General features: G+C 38.7%; 1 protein-coding gene across 3 annotated transcripts in view; it reads left to right on the forward strand.

Annotated features, from left to right (window-relative positions):
• RSRC1 (arginine and serine rich coiled-coil 1) overlaps positions 1-23,112 on the forward strand; it is a 161,742-nt gene that overhangs the window by 79,048 nt on the left and 59,582 nt on the right. For all 3 annotated transcript variants that reach the window (XM_081862751.1, XM_081862749.1, XM_081862750.1), the window contains exon 6: positions 5,419-5,470. In XM_081862751.1, the coding sequence (XP_081718877.1) occupies positions 5,419-5,470 (52 nt within the window). The remainder of the gene's footprint in view (positions 1-5,418; positions 5,471-23,112) is intronic.

The raw sequence follows: 23,112 nt of genomic DNA on the forward strand, positions 1-23,112 counted from the left end.
TTATGCAGTTATGCTGACCAAACATTCTGATTAATATTGGATCTCTGCTATAAACTAGGAACTAATAATAATAGCATAAATAAATAATAAGGCGTAAATGAGCATCACTGGTCCTAAACCAGAAACGGAATATCGGCCACTTACTAGATGGGAGGCACCTCTGAAAATGTATGTAATATGGAAGGGCACTGATAAACTAATTTGGCCCTTACTATTTCAGTGACTTCAATCAGTTGCTGTACTAGATGTACTCAGTAGAAATGCAGTAGAAGTGCAGGCTAAATTTTGCCTTGATGTCAGTGTGAACTTAACCAGGTGATATGTAATATATGAATGGCTGTGATCACTAATGGCTGTGATCACTAGCCCCTTAGTTCAGTGTTTCTGATTTGAGATACATAATGTGCCATGTTTTGCCTTTTGTTCTCCTGTGCTTGGCTGTAGGGAGCTGCTTGCGCAGGCACTGCCTTCTTCTGTATTTGAAGAGCAACGAGGGTGCAAACTAATAGTTAAAATTTCTGTACATTCCCTTGCTGTTCAATGCATATTTTTATATGTACACATGGGTTAGGAGTTAGCATCCCAGCTTGTAATGAGCCCTGTCCTGACGAGTAAATCTGCTAGTTTGTAGGTACTCTGGATTGTGCACTTGATGCGTAGATACTTTGACAAGAAGGGCTTCACTCTCCTGTCTACCTCTGCAAGCTAAAACCCTTCCCAGCCTCCTATCTCAATACATTCAGTTTCTAATCTCTCTCTCTCTCCTTCATGCAAGCATGTATCTACATATGGGAATATTCATTTCCCCTACAAACACACACACGCAAAGAGAGAGTGTGTGTATTTTAGGAGTGAAATTGACTTATCCCACTTCTCAAAGCTGACAGCTGTCCTATCGTTTAGGCAGTTGGCTGATGTTCTTACTTGTAAATAGATCTGTGATTCCTGTTTGTGAGGAGACTCCAGTCTGCAGTGTCTCTTACACACACACACACACACACACACACACACACACACACACACCCTTTTCAAGAGCAACCAAAGGGTCTGGATACTAAGCTTGATGAGAAACAATTGAGGGAATTGGGTATGTTTAGCCTGGTAAAGAGGAGACTTAGAGTATATATGATAGCCTTCTTCAAACATCTAAAGGTCTGTCACATGGAAGATGTAGCATGCTTGTTTTCTCCTTCTCCTTGAGGCTAGGGCCCAAACCAGTGGATTCAAGTTACAAGGAGATTCCAACTAAACATCAGGAAGAACTTTCTGATAGTAAGAGCTGTTTAACAGTGGAACAGTCTCCCATGAAAGGTGGTAGACTCTCCTTTCTTGGAAGTTTTTAAGCAGAGCTTGGATGCTCATCTGTCATTGATGCTTTGCCTGAGATTCCTTCATTGCAGGGGGCTGGACTAGATGACCCTCAAGGTCCCTTCCCAACTCTACAATTCTGTGATTTTGTGATATGATTTTTATCTTAAGAGAGAACTTCCTGTATAGCTTAGAAATATCCCATCGTGGGAATTTCCATTACATGTCTCATTAAGGAAGAGAGAGATTAGGGAAGAACTTTCATCTCTACAACATACCACTTCTCTACAGAGATTGCATCCTTTTAGGAAATTATTTAAAAGTGATCTCTGTACATTTCTTCATTCATGTACATGAATTGCTTTCTTAAATGCTGTATGCGACTCTCTTAATTTTCAGTAGGACTTACTGCTCATCGTTCCTACAGATTTCTAGTGGGGCTACTACTGAGTATACATGGGTGTGTTGGCCTTGTGCATATAAGCCTTTCATATTGGGTTGGTATTTTTACTTTAGAAGATTCATATCCCATCATTTGCCTATAAAAGCCCCCAGGCAGGCTTGCAACAAATGCCTGATTCACACTTTCCATTAAACCATAGTTGAAAACAAGCAATGGTTTAATGCAAATGAGCAGCGTGCTAGCGCTCAAAAGTTCCCACAGCACTCTTCCCCTGGTTCTGCTGTATTGCCACTTGTTGTAAACTCCAAACTCAGGCTTGTGGTTTCCTTTCTCCAAATAAATCACAAGCAGAAAGCCAAGAGCAAATGGTGGTTACCACTCTGGGTTTGCGTTTTGATGTCATGAGAAGCCAGACTCTGTCAGGAGCAGAGGGGAAATGGAAGAAGAACTTTTCAGCAGTGTACACCAGCACACAACACATTCACTTTGAAACCAGTTTGTTTTTACGGTGGTACCTCGGGTTAGAAACACCTCAGGTTACAAACACTTTGGGTTGCAGACTCCGCTAACTCGCAGGTAGTACCTCTGGTTAAGAACTTTGCCCCAGGATGAGAACAGAAATTGCATGGCGGCAGCGGGAAGCCCCATTAGCTAAAGTGGTACCTCAGGTTAGAAACACCTCCGGTTACAAACACTTTGGGTTACAGACTCCACTAACTCGCAAGTAGTATCTGTGGTTAAGAACTTTGCCCCAGGATGAGAACAGAAATTGCACGGCGGCAGCTGGAAGCCCCATTAGCTAAAGTGGTACCTCAGCTTAAGAACGGTTTCAGGTTAAGAATGGACCTCCGGAACGAATTAAGTTCATAACCAGATGTACCACTGTACTTGCCTTAATGTGACATGCAAACTAGGCTATAGATTAAAAGCAAATATATGTTTATATAAAAAATACACAAAAACTTGTGTGGGGATTATGGGTACCTAGGGTGTTCTAGCATTGGTATTAAAAGTATATTGGCTTTATTGGGACTTAAGTAGTATTATTTAGCTTCTCCAGATTGCATCTTATTGTCTACTTGGATCCCGCCCCCCAAGAGCCCTTATTACCTGAATTGATTTCTTTCATATGTTTGTTTTTTCACTGGGGCTGTTGAAAACCATCAAGTTCTGGAATTTTTACAAAAAGAATAATATTTATATAGAGAGCGAGTGTTATATATCAACTATGTTATATATACGAAATACAGCAAGTACTATAAGTCCGAATCCATTAACTAACATATTTATGCCTAATGAATCATAGAATCAATATGTCTATTTTCAGATGTGACCTATTGTAGAATTTTCTTTGGGGACAAAAGTAAAACAAATCACTATTTCATTTCCCCCTTATCCTGCTGTTGTTATTATATATACTAAACCACACTGGCACAATTATTGTAAACGGAATAAAGCTGAAGAGAATGATTGCTCCCAATTTATTCTAGCACTACCAGCAGTAAGACAAACAATTACTGCTATCCATTTAAAATTACGTATTTATTATAAAGCTTTATATAAATCAGTTGTAATATTACAAGCTAATAATTTTTTTCTAGTTGATTTTATAGGGTCCATTTGGGGTTACTGGGTCCATTTTGTAATATTCACATCTGGATTTATAAGGCTGTGTTAGTAGAAGGCAAACTGTTCAGAATACTAGTAATGTAAATGCAAAATTTGTTGGGAGTCATAAAAAAGTAGGCAGGCAAATATAGTGATGGTTAAGTTCATGATTGGTGCATTGCATACTATCAAAATGGCATGAGGTCAGCTTGAGGATTCTTTACAATAGACACAATTCTGTGTAGCTGGAGACAATTTATGTTGTTGACATAGAGCCAGTTAAGATGCTCTAATTGGCACCATTAGGCAAACTAGTTTACATGTCCAGAGAAATATGAGATAATCGTTCTTACTGCTCACATGAGCAGGTTTTTGTACACTTGAGACAGTGTTTTAGAGTCTAAACCTTAGACTATCTGAACAGACTGTTCGGTATTTTTCAGTTGAGCAGTATAAAGGCAATTTCTGTGGCTCAATACATAAGATGAATGCTGAATTCTGTTTCTGGTTGTTGGTCAGTATTCATAATGATGATGCAGTGTTGCATTTACATGTTTATATATCGTTGTCGCTTGCTTAGCTTTAAACAGGTCACATCATTTTTGTTATTTTGTTTACTAAAGCATTGTTTTGAACAATTTTCAATGCTAGCTAATAAAAAATGAAATTTGCATGCTTTTACATTTATTAAATATATATAAAGTGTATATAAGGGTTGTATCCAATGTAAGGCTGAGTAACTTATTCTGTTCATGCAAGGATTTATGCCTGCTTGCATTAAGATGTGTGTGGGGTGTGAGCTTTGACTTTTGCATGTTCAGCTGCTCCCTAGCCCAAGGAGCAGAGGTTGACAATATTTTATCAATTAATTGAGGGAGTGATTCAACAAGATTTATATACCATTTGATTGTAATGAAATTTCTCTTCCCCTTGTCCAATGGCTTGGGACCTGAGTACCAAAAGCAAACCTTCACCAATATCAATCGTGGGCACTGTTTGAAATTTCCTGGGTGCCAGGCATGTTTAGCTACTGATGCAGGTCCAGTTGTGACTGTGTGGAAATTTCTGGGCACAAGGTGATTGACATCTCCATTGAGTCAGCTGACTTGTGCACAGCAAAAGGCGTATGGACCCATTGCTGGGCATCTTAGTCCTCCATCGTCACATTAAGTGAAGTAAGTGCAGGGCTGAGTGCAGGTATCTTTGTCTGTGCTGCAGCCTTTCCCCAGGTCACCCAATGAAACTCAGAGACTACAGTTTAAAAACCTTTGCCTTAGTTCATAGATAATTCCATTTCCATTTCCATTTCCATTTCCATTTCCATTTCCATTTCCAATGTGTGTATTTCTCCTTCTTGCATACTGGGGCAAGTGAATTGTTCAGGGAAGTTTTCAATGGTTGAAGTTTTATTGTGTTTTTCATATTTTGTTGGGAGCTGCCCAGAGTGGCTGAGGCAACCCAGTTAGATGGGCGGCGTATAATAAAAGTATTATTATTATTAATTGTTGTTGTTGTAAGAGCAAGCTACAGCCAAGCAATGTAGTTTTGCTCATGAATTGTAGAATTGTAGAGTCCCCAAGGGTTATCTAGTCCAACGCCCTGGTGAATAGACATTCTGTTGTGTTGACCGTAACCTAGTTTTAAGGTGGTATTTGATGCCTAGCTTATATATCTCAGTTTCTAACTCTGATCTTGGACCCTGCACTTTGCATAGGAGACCCTCTTGCTAGTGGTGCCACTGGCTGCTGCCCAGTTGGCATTGACCTGTGACAGGGACTTTTCAGTGGCGGTTCCCTGTTTGTGGAATGTCCTCCCTGGTGAAATGCACCTGGGTCCCTTATTACTAACTTTGTGTTTACCCAGGCATTTGGCAGCTGGAAGATACTGTTCCTGCCAACCTTGAAATTATCAGCTCTGAGAGTATGTGACTGCATAACAAGTTTTTAGATGGTTTAAATATGTTTATATTTTAATTTTACTAGTGTCATCTGTTTTATCATTTTGGTGTTTGCTGTCTTGGACTCCTTTGGGAGAAATGACAGGTTTCAAGTTTAATAAATAAAATATAATAGTTATTCCTTTTTCCTCCCTTTTTCTAGTCCGCTGCTGAACAGGCGAAAGCTAGATTACAGTTGGTTCTTGAAGCTGCTGGTAAGTAAATGGATGGAAGCAATAATGTTGTTTTAGTGCCTCTCAGCAATGGTACCCAGTTTTGGAGTACCTTATCTCATCAGATTTGATTGGCTCTGATCCTATTCCATCTCTTGGTGCCAGGTGAAGCTTTTATTCTTCATCCAGGCCTTTGTTAGGAAATCTTTTGACCTGCGTTGTGTTATTTTAACTGAAAATTGCATGTTTTGTTTTTATATTTTGGCTCATTCATGTAATTCAAAAGTTTCCTGCCTTGAGGTCTTTTGACCAAGGGTGTGATGTAATTCGTCAAAATAAATACATAAAGTATTATAGCAGTACAGTAAGTAAATGAGACTGTAATCCTGTTCACACTCACCTGAGAGTAAGCCTCAATGAACTTAATGGAACTTTCTTCTGAATAAACATACTTTGGATTGTGTGGTCAATTAGCAGAACTGTCATTTAAATATATTTAATAAAGGTGCTACAGTTCTCTATTTGTATCCATACCTATTTACAACAAAACATTAGAGAGCAGCTGATCATGGAGATAATGATCTAAAAAAAATGTGTATACCTTAGCCTAAAAGACAAAACCAAGGTTTTTTAAACTATCTACTCCTTCATATAAGAACATCTTTTACTTTTCCGCCTTTGTGTTTTCTTATTAGTATTTGAACCTAATGGTGGAATATACAGTAACTATTGTAGGGGATACTGTTTTGCAGAAATCTTTTGTTAAAAAGCAAAACTTTCCTTTCTTTTCTTTTCCATTTTCCAATAAATGCTCACATTCTCCAGTGTAGCATCTCCTCCGTCATAGTTTGAAACGTATGCATTGTTCTCCCATTCTTTTAATATGTCTCTGAAGCATATAATTATAAAGTAGATGTGACAGGGCAGACCTTGAAAAGTACAATTTGTTTATACTGCTCTGAGCTGTCACACCTCATTTTTTAATTTAACACCTCGAGAATGTATTAAAGATACTATGAATTTTTTTGTCATTGTGATCAGAAGCCTGTAGATTTCAAGGCATATTTGAGGTTCTTGTGACACTTTTTAATCTAAAAAACTTAAAATGGGAGTTTAAACCTTAGGTCCAGATTACTCTTAAATGAATTATGGGATTGGAAAATACATTAAAGTTATTCATGAAATTTGAAACCTCTTTCCTAACTTTTATTTAAACATTGAAAAGAACAAGTACATAAACGGTCCCTTTGATTCCTTTTGTAAAATTAGGGATTATGTTGAACAATATTGGAAATCAACATTTTGTTCTTTATGGTTTCTTGTTCTGTGAGGAGTGAAAATTTTATACCCACACACAAACACACGACTATTTAGCTGTATGGTTATAACACATATTAAGATCTTCATTTATGTTTCATAAGTTTTATTTCATGTTTTGAAATACTAAACCTTTCTAGAGTTCAAGTAGCAAGTTGTTAGCCTAGGAAATAATATGTAATCATATACTTTAGTTTGGAAAACTGGTATTTCATAGTTCGCACAAAGTTTCTTCTGTTTTAGTAACCATTGCATGTGTTAATGTGTGCAACATCATTAGCATATCTGAGTGTTCAACAAAAATGTCTGAATTTCTGAGTATTTCAGTTTGATTTTTAAAGTACAGACAAAGGTTTTCAAGGCACATATAAAAGAGTTTGAGGATAGTATTTTGGGGTTTATTTGTTTTAGCTTGTGTATTTGAAAGCACTTCATGTTCCTGGTCTATTTATCATGTTCATGGTGTTTTCAGGTAATTTTTATATAAAGTTTAATAACTACTCAGTCACTCTGGAACTTATGTAAGGTATGCCTTCAAGAAGCCTAAACTACTAATCTGTGTTTATAAGAGCACAAATCTAGTTTGTATTGCTTGGATATTGGTAAGAGATTTCATGTTAATGACAGACTGTAGATATATTTGCACAGTAAGGGTAATAACTAAAGTCACATAACCGCTTTTAATGAGTTGTTAAAGAAACTAATTTTGTGCTCGTAAGAACTGCCACTCAGAAAGGATTATTGCTATCAACTATAAATTTATATTTGAGTGACTTTATTTACTTATCCCTCTCAATAGTTAGACAGAAGAAAGCCATTTTAGCATAGTCTAACAATATCACAGCAACTTAGCAGATGTTAAGCAGGCAGTAGCTGAATGTTAATTTTGAGAGGGTAGTATGTTTAAGCCTATCTGAAGTATGTTGCATGTGCGCTTTCCAAGCTTAGTTACAATGCTGTCTCTCTTGGGAGAATTTTAAAGCTAAACCTCTTTCTTTTTGTCACTCTATATGGACTCTCTCAAGTCAGTATAAAGCAGATCATCCCTAGGCTAAAGCTCTTCAGCTTTTGTTATTGGGCTCTGTAGACCTGTAATTAGGCCTCCTGGCAAGCCTTGGAGTCCAGTTAATGGTCATATGGAGTTTCTATGAGGCAGACTGGCTTTGTATAAATCCTTCGTTGGAATATGTTTATGGGTCACTTCCTACCAGGACCATGTTTTGTCCTTGTGCCCTATAGGCTGACAAGGAACAGGTTCCCTTGACCATGGACAGCTCAGTTTGCTGCTCACAATCTACTCAGCTAATCCCCAGTGTAAACAGAGGATTTAGCATAGCTTCTGTCACTTACAGTTGCCAAACCACTTGGGTGTCTCTGATTTCTTTTCCAGAATTCATTATTGAATGACAGAGAACCATAAAAGGATTCGTGCTTGTTGGTATATTAAATGTATCCCATGTCTCTCAAACACTTGAGAGGCAGCATTCAAAAAAATTGGATTTCCTATTCTGATAAGAAATTATTAATAGTTTATAAAATAACATATTTTGAATAATTGTGGTTTTATTTAAGAATGCGGTTTTGAAAAAAATAAAATAGATGTGAACATTTGTGAACTGTTAATTTCTACTATCATATAAAAACATAGTGAAAATCTGCCATATTGGTAAGATTCTCTTCTGCTGCTTATAAAGACAATTACAAAAGTTGATTGATGTGAGCTTTCAAAGGTCCTGAGTTGAAATGCCTGTCTGATCTGTGTGTGGAATCTGCATTTCAAATCTGTTTCTAAAAGAGCATGCAAAATACTGTATTTTAAAGACAGAATTGTTGATAGTTTAAAGCAGACTTCAGAATAGAGATGTTAATATGACATTAGCAATATGTGGTAAAAACTGACAGAGGAATAATGAATGTTTTATATTTAATGGAGCTGTTTGACAGCTTATCTGCCTGTTTGGCTGTTTAACTCATTATCCTGTGATTATATAGCCAGTTTATTCCAGTTAACTCTGCATCACATTTTTTTTAAAAAAGAAAATGTTCCTATAAATGAATTGGACAGATAAAATACAAATATATTAGTGTTAGCTGCTGCAAATGTGTTAGGGCATTTCTTGTATGGTTGTCTTCAGTCTTTCATGAAATAATTCTTAAGAACGACAAATCTGTATTTGTTCAGTCTTTCCTAATAAGTGGTCTACAATCCATGGTTCCAAAATGGTTCGTGACAGATGTGGCTTAGAAGACCACATACGTAGACTGTATGATTTTAGTCTGGTGGAACTAATAGGATCACTCATTACTTTATAGATTCTTGCTTATTTTTCCTTTAATGAAAATTGCTTAGTTAAATTGGGTGGCCTTTTTCTTCCAGTGTTCAATGGTTATGCTAAGCCATTTTTAAGGTAGGTGGTAACAAATAGGGAAATAGTACAATTTTCCTGTACGTTGTACAAAATGGAAATGTCTAGTTTAAGGGATGGAGCAACAAATACAAGGGGGAAACTTTCCCCCAAAATTGAATTTTATTAATAGAATAAAATAGGTGGAAAATTGCAAGTCTACAGTTCAAAGTTGTCCCAGAGTCAGGCAGTTCTGAAAAATGAGTGGCAATGTGGCGTTTTGCTTGCATTAAGATGTGATTGATTGATTTTACAATACCCCTTGATTGTTATAAAACCTCAAAGCAGTTTACAGAAAGAATAAAACAATAACATCTGTAAAGCACAGTTAAAACCAACAATTTAAAACATTTGAAAATAATTAAAATGAATGATAAGATGAAAACCAGATTAAAAGACATGTTAACATTCTACTTCTGTGAATAAACTTGCCTAAATAAAAGGTGCCTAAAAGAGTACAGTGGAGATGCCTGTGTGATTTCGATAGGCAGGGAGTTCCAAAGTGTGCATAGTGCCATACTAAAAGATTGATTTCCTACAAATTCAGAAGGTTTATTGTGGCATGCCAGTTCTACAGAATGAAGCGGTTAAATTGGCATATATGGTGGTAAGGCGATCTCACAAGTAAACTAGTCCTGAGCTGCTAGGCGCTTTATATATTAAGAGTAACACCTTAAACTTGACCCAGTAGCAAACTAGCAACCTTTGCAGGTCTCTGAGCAGAGTTGTTGTATGATAACAATTGCTTCTGTTAGCAATTGTACCGCAGCATTCAGCGCCAACCACAGCTTCTGAATCAAATGCAAGGAAGCCCACGTGGAGAGCACTGCAGTAATCCAATCTTGAAGTGCACGAACTAATGCTTTTTCAGCCCAGGAACATTTGTGGCTGTTGTGCCAGTTGCAGCTAATAAAAGGTGCTTCCGGGCACTGGGGCAACACTTGGCCCTCGAGTAAAAAAGCTGGATCCAGAAGCAACCCCATACTGCAAAACCGCTACTTCAGGGGAAGTGCAGTTGACCAATTTCTTGGACACAGGAACTACTCCTCTACTGTGCCTCCATTGTGCCAGGATTCAAGTACCAGCTATTTAAAAGAAGGATCAGCTACTGGAAAATTGAGCCAAATCTGATTCTCCCCCACTCCCTTTCCAGTCTAACCAAAGCAAAGGCAAAAGAGGAATATGGAGGAATGGTATTTGGCAACAACACTTGGTAGCTAGCCATTGTGGGTACAGGAGCTTGAAGTTTTGCTTACTGCACCCCATTCCACTCTCAAAGTGAACCTCTGGCAAAATTAGTTAGTGATCCCATGGATTTTGAGCTGGTGAAGTTTCTTTCTTGATGGGAAGGGTGAAGAGTGTCCATTCGCTAACCCAATTGTCATTTGCTGTGCATGCATAAGGTCCCAAGTCCAATCCCATATTTAAAAATTTTGTAAGAAGTTATGCGCCATACCTCTGCCTGACTGCCTTGGGAGCCACTCCCCATCATACTGGACAATACTGGGCTAAACTGGCCAGTGGCCTGACGGCTCCATATTTTGAAATATAAAGATTAAAATTGATGGAATTTGAAATTAATTTCCATTGAAAAACTTAGCAATATGCTTTGGTTACTGTAGCACAGATGGGTTACAGGCAGCATGTGAAATGCAATAGGAGGATATATGAGATCTGAGATTATGGTGGTTCTCTCACAGAACTGGTTCATGGTAAGCCCATTTTTCAGTCCCATCTCTATAATCAAAAGGCACACCACAATTAAGTTATGAAATTATCTGAAATCCTAATACTTTAACCTAACTTGTATTAGGTCTAGATGACTAACAGAATTATAATGCAGTATTTCGAAGGAAAATATACCTCAAATATTCTATATTTATAGTGGTGGGTAAAGTCTAACATTTTATTTTCCAGATATTAACAATTATACAGGGTTGGCCTAGTTATTAAAGAATGGGGTATTGTGTGTGTTTTTAATAATTTTTCCAACTGACCTTACTGATTTCAGAATTGGTCCCAAACTTTTCAGAATTGCTGTTCTAGCTGTAATTTTTCTAGCTCCAAATAAAAGTAACTCATGCTTAGATTATAACTATAGGATTTTGCAAATGTTGTAACATATGGTATAAATTATTCTGATGCAAATGTGTGCTAATTATGTGCAGCTGAATCTTGCATGCTTGTCATTGATCTCAAGTCAAATACAAATTTGTGGTTACCTTAAGTTATTTATATCTATTTGTATTTAGCAAAGTTTGCCAAGAAAATTAATTATATATATATTGACTGTTGAGCTAATGCACAGCAATGGAGATGGTGATTCAGAACAACAAGAATCCCTTATCATTTTTTAAAGAAAAAAATGTTATTCTGTGGGGAAAGGTCTTTCATTTGCTTCATATTTTATATTTAAATACTACTTGTTTCATTTCTCTGTACAAGTGCCTACTTTGTGTATATACAGCTCAGTCCTAAGTATTATTCTTCAGAAGCAAGAATATGCTAGGAGTGCATAGGATTATAAAATTAGGCCAAATGCATCTCTCTCGTGGATGACAGAGGTCTTCAAACAGGCAGTGCAGCTTCCTGTACAGCTTGGAGACAGGAAATACCTAAAGCTTAAACAGAAGACTTTATTCCTCCCCTCTTGCTCATACTCACTCCTTACTGAGCACTCCTTTCTTTACTTTTTTCTTCTCCCCACAGCTGCCTTGTATCATTCTCCATCTGTTTCTTGCCTAACAACAACAACAACAACAACAACAACAACAATAACAACACAGTGGTACCTCAGGTTACAAACACCTCGGGTTACAAACACTTCAGGTTACAGACTTCGCTAACTTGGAAGGAGTACCTCAGGTTAAGAACTTTACCTCAGGATGAGAACAGAAATCATGCACCGACAGCATGGCGGCAGCAGGAGGTCCCATTAGCTAAAGTGGTACCTCAGGTTAAGAATGGTTTCAGGTTAAGAATGGACCTCTGGAATGAATTAAGTACGTAACCAGGGGTACAACTGTAATAATAATTTATTTATACCCCACCCATCTGGCTGGGTTTCCCCAGCCACTCTGGGCGGCTCCCAATATTAAAAACACGACAAAACATCAAACATTAAAAGCATCCCTAAACAGGGCTGCCTTCAGATGTCTTCTAAACATCAGGTGGTTGTTTATTTCTTTGACATTTGATGGGAAGGTGTTCCACAGGGCAGGCACCACTACCGAGAAGGCCCTCTGCCTGGTTTCCTGTAACCTCACTTCTCGCAGTGAGGGAACTGCTAGAAGGCCCTTGGAGGTGGACCTCAGTGTCTGGCTCTTTAAAAAATGAGAGCCCCGTTTACCTTAGCTGCCCATTGCCTTCATTTCCCTGCCCCACTCCAAAAGGATAGGACTCTCTTGAACCATGTTTCTCCATGGGGAAAATTCCTCCTGCCTTGTGCTCCAAAGTGCCTTTGGGCAATCAAAAAGCCCATGGAGGGCAGCACTGAATGACAGCCATGGTCAGTGTCCAGCTGCTTGAGATTCTCCTGCCTTTATCAGCGGCTGAAAATGGCGGCCATGGCAATTTTGAAGAATGGATCACTACTCTCATTCTATTGTTTGTGTCCATGGCAAGTGGCAGAGAGCACTTTGGAGTACCACTGTGCTCTTCAGTTCAGCCAGTTCTGCAGGAGACCCTATCCTCATACATGGAAGTTGCTGTCATGGCTCAGGTGCCCCCCTCCATTTCAACCCTCTAAGGACCAAGATGCCCACAAGGCTTCTGAGTTGCTCCAGGCTTCGCCCCCCCCCTGCTGTTTTCTGCCTCAGCAGTGTTCAGAAGACTACATCCAAGCCTCCTCTCACTGAAGTAATACAACTCAAGAAGACTGTGCTTGCTGATAAAGCATCTGAATCATCTAAATGTGAAGTACCCAAATTTGTGGGAGGCAGACTTCAAGGAAGTGCTGGTCAAAATCACCAGCAACAAAAAGTTCATTCACTCACAAAGAAAAGGAAAAAAAAATATGCTTCCCCAGACATTCCTCTGGTCTCTTCCAGTACTTTCATGAGCCTTCATGGAACTGTCCCAGATTCCAAGAATGAGCCCAGCAGACCCATCACTCCCAATGTACCTCCATCTACTCACCAGGGTCTCCAGCAGCTGTTTGGACTCCTTCCACTTGTCACCAGCAGGAGGGATACTCGCCAGGTTTCTTCAAAGGTAGTTTCCTCAGAAGATACCTACTCTGGTGCTTATTCAGTTTTCTTCATGGTAGCAAAAAAGGATGCATCTTGGCATTCAGTAAAAGGTAAAGGGACCCCTGACCATTAGGTCCAGTCGTGACCGACTCTGGGGTTGCGGTGCTCATCTCGCTTTATTGGCCGAGGGAGTCGGCATACAGCTTCCGGGTCGTGTGGCCAGCATGACTTCTGGCGAACCAGAGCAGCACACGGAAACACCGTTTACCTTCCCACTGGAGTGATACCTATTTATCTACTTGCACCTTGACGTGCTTTTGAACTGCTAGGTTGGCAGGAGCAGGGACCAAGCAACGGGAGCTCACCCCGTCACGTGGATTCAAACCGCTTGACCTCAAATTTCTAAACCAGTTTGTGACCCCACTGGAAGCTTAGGATGGAGATGCTATCCTCCATCAGAGAGGCTCTCCACCCAAAAGACATTCTAGCCTGAAGAGACCTAAAGGAGCCCTATTTGCATAGCCTGTTATTCACAAGACATTGACTGCTGCTATGCTTCTCCTACAATGACTTCCATTACTAGTACTGTGTATTTACAAAGGCAATGGGCACAGCAGTGCAGAATCTTTAGCCTCAGGGTGTACATGCATACTCTTACCTGAACAACCTCTTGTTCTGCTCTACAAGTCTCTCTCACAGGCACTTCCACGTGATGCTAGCCCATCTAAATGACCTTTTTTCTTTTCAACTCCTCAAAGAGCCATCTCCCTCACACCAACTTCAGCACTTGGGAGTATTGATGGACAAAGAGCAGGGTTGCATCTCTCTCTCCCAGGAGGGTATCCATGATCAGTCCTCTTTTGCATGCCCACTCAGTGGACATCTTGCAGCTGTCCCAATTCCTGGACATGATAGCCATAGGCATCTTGCCCTGTACATGTCACCACTCCCACCCACTCCAGGGCTCCTTCTCCATTTCCAGAGAGATAGAGCTCACAACCATCACTGCCAAATTCTGCACTCCAAATTCATGAAATATTATTTCAGACGATGGCAACTACACCAATACTTGTGGAAGGGCATTCCTTTGCAGGACTCCCTTCCCTCAGTCATCAAGCATTAGGAGCTAGGGAGCCCATTGCCAAGGCCAGAAGATACATGGCAAGTAGTCAGCACTGGAAACTCAAAGAAACATCACACTTCTATTGTTCCTGTTCTCTGTGTTTTTCCACGAAACGGGACTGATCCTCAACAGGAGGAGAAGTGAGAAGTCTTCTGTTAAAGCTTTGAGCATTTTCTGTCTCCAAGCTGCATTAGCTTTTCGGAGAACTCTTATTATCTGCAAAAAAATACCATTTATTATAAAAACAACTGTTCTTTCTCTAAAACCCTAAAACTTGCAGCGATGTAACTTCCCTGTAAATCCCTGGATGCTTCCTCGTCCTTCAGTTTTGTTATTAAAAAGAAGCAATAGTGGAGAGGTTTTGGTCACAGTTTTATAGTGTATATGTCCACATCATTGTTTATTTTTTTAAAAATACACAATCTATTCAGTACACGGTCTCTTTCTCATGGTCATGCATAAAATTTATGAATGTATAGGGACACTATTTGCTCTTTGAATGTGAAATCTGTCAAAATCTGCATCTTAAACTATGGAATGGTGATTATTGCTTCTGTCTCATAGAATAAGAATATTTTTAGGGAAACGTTTTAGATCACTGATCTATTCAAAATGATATTTTCTAAAAGCTTACTGATTTTTAAAATAAAACTTTGCAATGTTTAATGCAATTAAACCTGAAAGTGCCCTTCAGCAGTCATAGTTCTGTTGTAACTCACTGGCTAGAATTATGGAAACAGAGCAGGATTGCCTCATGCTGAATTATTGGGCAGAATACTGCCTGCATGTTTTTCCTTGTATGTCTATAAGGAAAAGGGCAGGAAACCTGTTGTTGTTGTTTTATTAAATTTGTATACCACCCTATATCTCTAGATCTGAGGTCGGTTCACAACATAAAAGCTATCTATCTATCTATCTATCTATCTATCTATCTATCATCTACCTATACATAATAAAAAACAGAACAACAAACCAATAATCTCCACTTGCACAGCACATTTAAAAGGGTATTGGATGTCCATATGCAAAGGCCTAGTTAAAGAGGAACCTCTTTGCCTGGCGCCTAAAGGTGCCAGCCGAACCTCTTTGGGAAAACATTCCACAAGCATTTCCCCTCACTGAACCTGAATGTTCAAGGAAGAGGCCTGCAGAATCCCCAAGACAGCCAGATCTGCAAAGACACTCACAGGTACATGATACAGAGTGGAGAGAACTCAGTTCACTTGTATACAACTTCCTCACTTAAAAGCACAGCAGGAAACTTGGGGGGGGGGGGAAACAGGCTATCCTCACACAAGATGAAGCTGGTCCCTAGTGCAATGGGAGAGCAGGTTAGTGGTAGAGCATCAATCACCCATATCTCCAGGTGGGGCTGGGAGTGTACCCTGCCTGAAACCTGGAGAACCACTGCCAGTCAATGTAGACAGTACTAAACTAGGTGAGCGCAGTGGTCTGACTCCATGCAACACAACTTTCTATGTTCTGTGCTTCTGGGGCTGTGCTCTTATGCCTCCCTGCTGTCACTTAGTATGTGGCTATTTCTCTTGTCCTGGGTGGAAAGAACCAAGCTGACCCAGGGAAATGCTGGGTGAGAAGCCCGTCCTACCACTGTTGTTACAAGCACATTGCCCCAATTAGAGGCGTGCCAGATTTTGAGACATTCCCAGCAAGCCAGTTCTGCTGCTCACTGTCACGTCAAATTTGGCTGGACTGGCTGCTGTTGCCACTCACTCATTTCAGATTTGCTCATGGCCCCAAAATAAAGTCCTCCTCCTGCCACAAATTCTCATGAATTTAGAAATGCATGCAAGGGAGGATCGGGTAGCATATCAGGCATGGAAGCTGTGACAGATGAGGATTTCTTCTTGCTCTTAAGCCAGGTATGGTTGATGGTCTACTATAATCTGGTCTGCAGTTGATAGTAATTGAAATTCTGCTCATCTGTGCTAGATTATCTCTGCTTGCCCTGTCTCTTTGCAAGGCTTCGACACATTTGGGTTTGCCTCAGTCAATTTACAGTAGAAAGTCGGTCTTGTTGAGAACAGAACAATCTTATGCAGTTGTACACCTATTTACTTGTAAAAGATAGCTTTGTTTTTATGTCTCTGTACTTTCATTATAAATCATCTGAACTAATTTCTCTGTTGAACAAGAATGCTTTTAACGCAGGTAATAAAATCATTGTGTTATTGAAACAGTATTTATCACTACCTCATTAAATACAGAGAAATAAGAGTGCCATTTTTTACCAAATAGTTTCATTTGCTCATATTTTCTTTGTTGACCCAAATGAATGAAATTAGAATAAACAATCTTGGAGTCATTTGTAATCAAGAGCTGATTAATGGAGTTTGGTTTCCTAGCCATTATTCATTCATGAACACCTGATATCTTTCCCATAAACAAATTGTGTTTGTCCAAATTAAGAAATTAAATGAAGCATTTGATGAGTTTATGATTGACCCTTCTAAGTTGGAGCCCATTAGTCAATGTCGTTATCATACAAAACTGTTTGACTAATGTGCTGTCTAAGAAGCATGTGGATTTATTATGATTTCTGATTAATGCATGCTGCAAGCCAAATTACTAGATTGTAATAATTTTTGATTCTCATTTTAGCAGTCACTGAAGATTTTCATCTCTGATGAAATGCATTTATGTCCCTTCAGATTTAGAGTTGATTATGAGGTGTTGGCTGAATAAATCTTTAGATATTACATTGTACATTTGCAAAGGCATATTTTCTCAAAACACTCATATTACTCACTGCAGCTTTTGCATAAAAAGCCACTATCTCAAGCCTGTAAATATTTTAATGCCTTTTCTCTCTTTCCAAGTATGTTATAGGTTCTTTCCTTAATATGTATGTTTAGTTGAATATGTAGTTTTGGTCTGTTATAATTAGTCATTCAAAAATGATGTTTAAAAAGTGCTAGGGCTGCAAAGTAAGACACTTGATAATTACAAATTCCCATTCTTGAGGCTTTTCCAGAGGTCAGTCTAATGGTGACAGTTACTCATGGTGCTTTATTTCATTCTTCAGAAAATGTATTTGCTGTTTGCTTTGTTAATGAAAACAAACTGCTTAATACCATAGCCTTGTGTGTCCACATCTTTAGCCATGGGTAGTGTTTGACTGTGACCAAAGCAAAGGACCTACCTGCCACCCCATCTGGGTAGAAGAAATAAGGCAATGTTTTAAGTGCACTGGCCCCATGTCGTTTAGAGCTTTATACACTAATAGTAAGACCTTGAATATGACTCAGTAGTGTACTGGCAGCCAGGGCAGCTCCATCAATGCAGGTGTTACATGTTGGTGGTATCCAACATCTGATAACAATCAGGCTGCAGAATTCTGCACCAGCTGCAGGTTCTGAATTAGCCTCAAGGGTAGCCCCACACACAGCACATTACAGTTATCTGTCCACAAGATTACCAGTGCTTGACCAAGCTCTCTTGATCCAGGAATAGCTGATGCACCATTCAAAGCTGACCACTGAGGAAATCTGAGCCTCAAATGAGAAAGTTAGATCCAGGAGTGATCTAAGCTGTGTACCTGCAACTTCAGAGGGAGTGCAACCTTGTCCAGAACAGGCAACTGACCTATTTCCCAGACATGAGAATTGCTCTTCCATAGTATTTCCATCTTGCCAGGCATCAGTCCCAGAAGTTAAAGAGAAATGGGGCTGGGCATCATCGGCATACCAGGAACACCCTAATAGTCCCACCTAATATTCACACACTCAGCAGCTTCATATAAAAGTTAAATAGCATCTGTAGTTGTATCGGGCCTTATGGCAGCCTATAACACAAGTGTCAGGAGGCAGAGAGACACTTTCCCAATGCTGTTCTCTGAACCCAACCTTATACGGTGGTGCCTCGCAAGACGAAATTAATTCGTTCCGCGAGTTTTTTTGTCTTGCGATTTTTTCGTCTTGCGAAGCACGGACTTTGGAAAAGCTTCAAAAACCTCAAAAAAGGCTACCACACCGCGTGCTATCAGTTGCTCCTCGAAGTGAATGCACGGTTTTAAGAAAAAGGAAACAAACTTGGAAGACAAAGGAAACAAACTTGCAAGACGTTTCCGTCTTGCGAAGCAAGCCCATAGGGAAATCCGTCTTGCGAAGCAGCTCAAAAAACGAAAAACTCTTTCGTTTTGCGAGTTTTTCGTCTTTCGAGGCATTTATCTTGCGAGGTACTACTGTAGTAGGATCAGAACAACTAAAGCAGTGTCCATGAGTACCCCTCCCACAGGGGTATTGCAATAGAATGCTATGTTCAGTGGTAAGAAAAGCTTCTGAGAAGAAGTAAGATCAGGACAACTAAGGCTGATTTGGTTCTGAAAGGGGGCCTGAATCCAGGTTGAAATGGTCCAGATAGCCAGTCTCTTCAAAGAATCCCTGCTTTCTGGGCAGTGCTAATACTTCTAGGTTTCCCTCATGCCTGCAATCTGTACTGTGGCCTCACAAAATCCTCCTATGTCCCCGCTCCCCCACCATCAAAACTGTAGAGTCTTTGTAACAAATCTCTCTTGGTTGAGGAAGGGATTTAAAGAACACTTTATTATTATTATTATTATTATTATTATTATTATTATTATTTCTATTTTATTTAGTATTTTCAGTCAGACATAAAGTGAAAGAGATTAAAAAAGAAAAAAATACAATACGACACATGGGTATATAAGTAGTACAGTTATTCTAGCTAGTATAAAATTATTAATAAGTCATTGTATTTTTTATAAATGCGTTCCAAATATCATTCTATTTATCTATACACAACCTGTGTCTAAAAGCAATCTGTTTTATGTTGCAAAAGTTATCCTAGAGCACTTTAGATGCAGTTTGTTGGTCTCCTGTCTCTCCTCCGCCCCCAGGAAAGCCACACAAACAGATCTCCTCTTGTCTCTTTGGATTATCAGCAATCTGTAAAACAGGTTCATGAGATATAAGAGATGCTTTTGTTGTTGTTTTTATCACTTAAAAAGAGCACATAACATTTATAAGCACTGTAAAATGTAGTGATGTAGGGTAGAATTCCTCCCAATAAATGTTTCCTGTGTTTTATTTTTGGAGTAATATTTTCTATTTCATAAATTTATTAGTAACACTGTGTGGGATACCATTTGCAAATAGAATAGTAGATAAACTTGGAAGCATCCAAGTTCTTAGCTGTGCTCACTATGTACAAGGAAAATAAGCTTACAAAATTAGATTACTGTCTTGGACATCAGAAAATTTTCCAGTGCAAACCGAACATTTGCTGATGCAAATTAGCTTAATTTGCATTGAATTTTTTTCCAGTGCAAAATTTCCTGATAAACCCATATCATAGGTTAAAACATATGACACTCCTTGCCCCCTGACTTAGTATCAAATGAGACATGATATGAAAGATGAAAGGGACAGGGAGGAAAGAGGAAAGCAGAGAAATTCAAATATCAGTTCTTGAAAGTTCCATCCTCTCAGCTGTGTAATTTGATCTTAGCTGGTGGGTTTCTTTGCATTTAAGTATATATCACACACACACATATGATAGATGCCCAAGAGTGAAATTGTACATAGAATCATAGAGTTGAAACATAGAATCATAGAGTTGAAGGGACCACAAGGATCATCTAGTCTAACCTCCTGTAATGCAAATCTTTGTCCAACATGGGGCTCTAACCCACAACCCTGCAATTAAAAGTTGCTTTGATAGAATCCTTTTGATGTTGTTGTTGCCAAAATAAAACTGCACATTAAAAAAAATAATCCAGATTTTCAGTATACCTTTTAGATGCTTAAATTCATTGTTAAACCTGCCCTATATATTGCATGTAAAGAAAGAGCCTGAGTGTGCACATTATTATGGAGACCACTGAAACTGCAAATACAACTCCTAAACGACAAGCAAATATTATTTACTATAACCTATTATCTATTATTTATGTGCATAGTTTTGAGACAAGGTGAAACAAGCACTGTTCCTAAAATTAAAAAACAACAACACACAATTGTTTATTTTGGTTGTGAAAACATACTGCAAAGTTGAAAGTTGCTCCTTTGCCCAAGCTTGTGGGGTGCATGATTGCTGTAGAATAAACGTAAAAACTATAAAATCACTGCAACATTACATTAATAACTCAAAACAGTTTATGTAAAATTATCAAAATGAGCAAGTGATCAAAATGCTTGCCAATAAGTTAGCTAACACCTTCACATCCCAAAGTAACCCCAAAGCTGATGCTATTAGTGTATTTCAACCTTTCCCCAAAACTTCCAGACCTAGACACAAGAAGCCATAAATTCCTGCCCCGTACAGTTCCTCAATGTAAGTCAAGTTTATTAACTCCAGTGGTCTCCTTTGAATAAAATTTGCTTAAATATTATCCAGTGTCTCTCTCCCCAGTTGAGCCTAGGCTTTGGTACAAATATTCTCTTCCACCTAGTTTCAAATTACAGTCGTACCTTGGAAGTCGAACGGAATCCATTCCGGAAGTCCGTTCAACTTCCAAAACATTCGGAAACCAAAGTATGGCTTCTGATTGGTTTCAGAAAGCTCCTGAAGCCAATTGGAGGCCGTAGAAGCCGCGCCGGACATTTGGGTTTGAAAGAACATTCACAAACCAGAACAATCACTTCCGGGTTTGCGGAGTTCGGGAGCCAAAACGTCCAAGTAGCAAGGCGTTTGGGATCCAAGGTACAACTGTATATGTTCAAGAGTTTAACTGGGTAGCTGCAGTGTTTCTGATTCTATGGCCATTTTTATACCTTGCTGGATTTATTACATTTATATTGGCCTTTTTATGCAATGCACTCAGATACCAATGTAGTGTACATGCTGTAGCAACGGTGTATGTATATAAGCAGAAAGATGCCCATGAATATATTTGGGTATGGTGTTGATCAGTAATGTGTTGGTTGCTGTGGATCATTATTGCTGAACTTGTCTGCTGAGGTCACACTTTACTGTGTGTTTATATTTTTAACCACCGTATTTCAAACATTGAGAAAATATGAGCTTCTGCCATTAAGGCAAATGCATTTGTCCCTCTTTTGCCCTCATAATTCCAGAGGAGATGCATGCTGCTTAGACAAATTAGTTATTTTAAACTTTGCTATTTTTTGTATTGGCTGAATCTAAAATGTGCCTTTAAGCCGTATGCTATTAACATTTTCTTCAAAGACTCCAGCTAGAAACAGATGATAGAATGAGCTGTGCTCTCCAGCAGATAAATTTACAGTATTCAGCTGTTGTAGGTGATTATGCCAGGTTGCAACAAAATAAAGCCTAAAGCATCATATTAACTGTGCCATTTATATGGGTCCTAATACACTCTGAATAAAAGCCTCAATTACTAAGCACTTTTGAGTCCTGACAAGGCAGACCCATGATGTTAATGGTATCTTTATAACCTTTTTAACTTCTTGTTTTCTCTGACAGAGCTCTACAATAACAGCAATGGTTTGCCCTTGGCAAGCAAAAATTCATTTTGAGACAATAATAATTATTTACTATTTAGAAAGACGGCAGTAAAATTTATCTGAATGAGATTGTCCCGAGAAAATGCAAACTGATTGAATTACTTTCTTTAATCGAGTGGTGAAACATGTAGTAGTTGAAGCAATGAGCTTAATGTTTCTCTTCCTTTTTCAATGGAACAATAAACAGTTTAAAAAAGTAATCTGAATGATAGCGCTCATTTAAAATCACATCTTTGTCATTCCTTAATAGACTAGAATTGCTGTTCCTTTTTCTTAAAAGAATATGGGGAGTACCAAGTGTTGTGTTCATCTCCTTAATTGTATCCTATTAATTTATCTCAAAGTATTTCTTGTAACCTAAAAAGCAGGGGAAATATGACAATAACTTGTGTTAAAGGCAGAGATCCAAAAAAATAGTAGTAAAAATCCATATGTGGTATCTGCTTATCACTCTTCAGCAGAGCCTTCTGAGAGATAAACAAAGCTTATCTAATAATTTGATCTACCTGTGTCAACTTCTATTCTTCTGAGATTATATGCCTCTTTTGATCGCAGCCATCTAGCTCCACCCCATAAGTGAAAACATGCTATTAAAACATGGGTCATGTTGGAGATTAAGGGGATAAACCATTACAATTTGAAGAACTAAGCTAAGAAACTTTTTAAAAAAATCATTTAAATCAGTATTACTGTAAACTTTTTTGAAAATATGATTGTGTACATTGGGTTTTACCCCAAACAACTGAGCTCCTTTGGAACAGCAGTTATGATCCACATCTGGGTCTATATTTGCATAGAGTCCAGTGGTGGATTTCCAGATTTGGCTTTCTATAACTTGTATAAATATTATTTAGAAAGCAACCCCCAGTGACCAGCAGACAGAGTTTACCTTCTTTTATTTATGAACATGCAATGTTCTCTTGATTCTGAATTGCTTCTAGTTGTTTGAATTTCATTTGCAGGTGTGCGGCCCATTTCTTTGGGTGGTTTGGCAATTGTGGTGGCTTAGTGCAGGTGTAGGTATGCTGAGAATCATATACTCATGTTAGGATTGTGGGCTATGATTGGTAATATAAAATGGCTGAGAAGGCCAGGCAAACCCTCATCAGGACAGAGGGTGTGTGACAGTGCATATTTGAATACTAGCATAAAAAAAAAAGTTCTATCAACTTTTTGCCAAAAA

The sequence above is a fragment of the Podarcis erhardii genome, assembly GCF_964252035.2.
Source record: "Podarcis erhardii genome assembly, chromosome: 5".
In the NCBI taxonomy this organism is placed as follows: domain Eukaryota; kingdom Metazoa; phylum Chordata; class Lepidosauria; order Squamata; family Lacertidae; genus Podarcis; species Podarcis erhardii.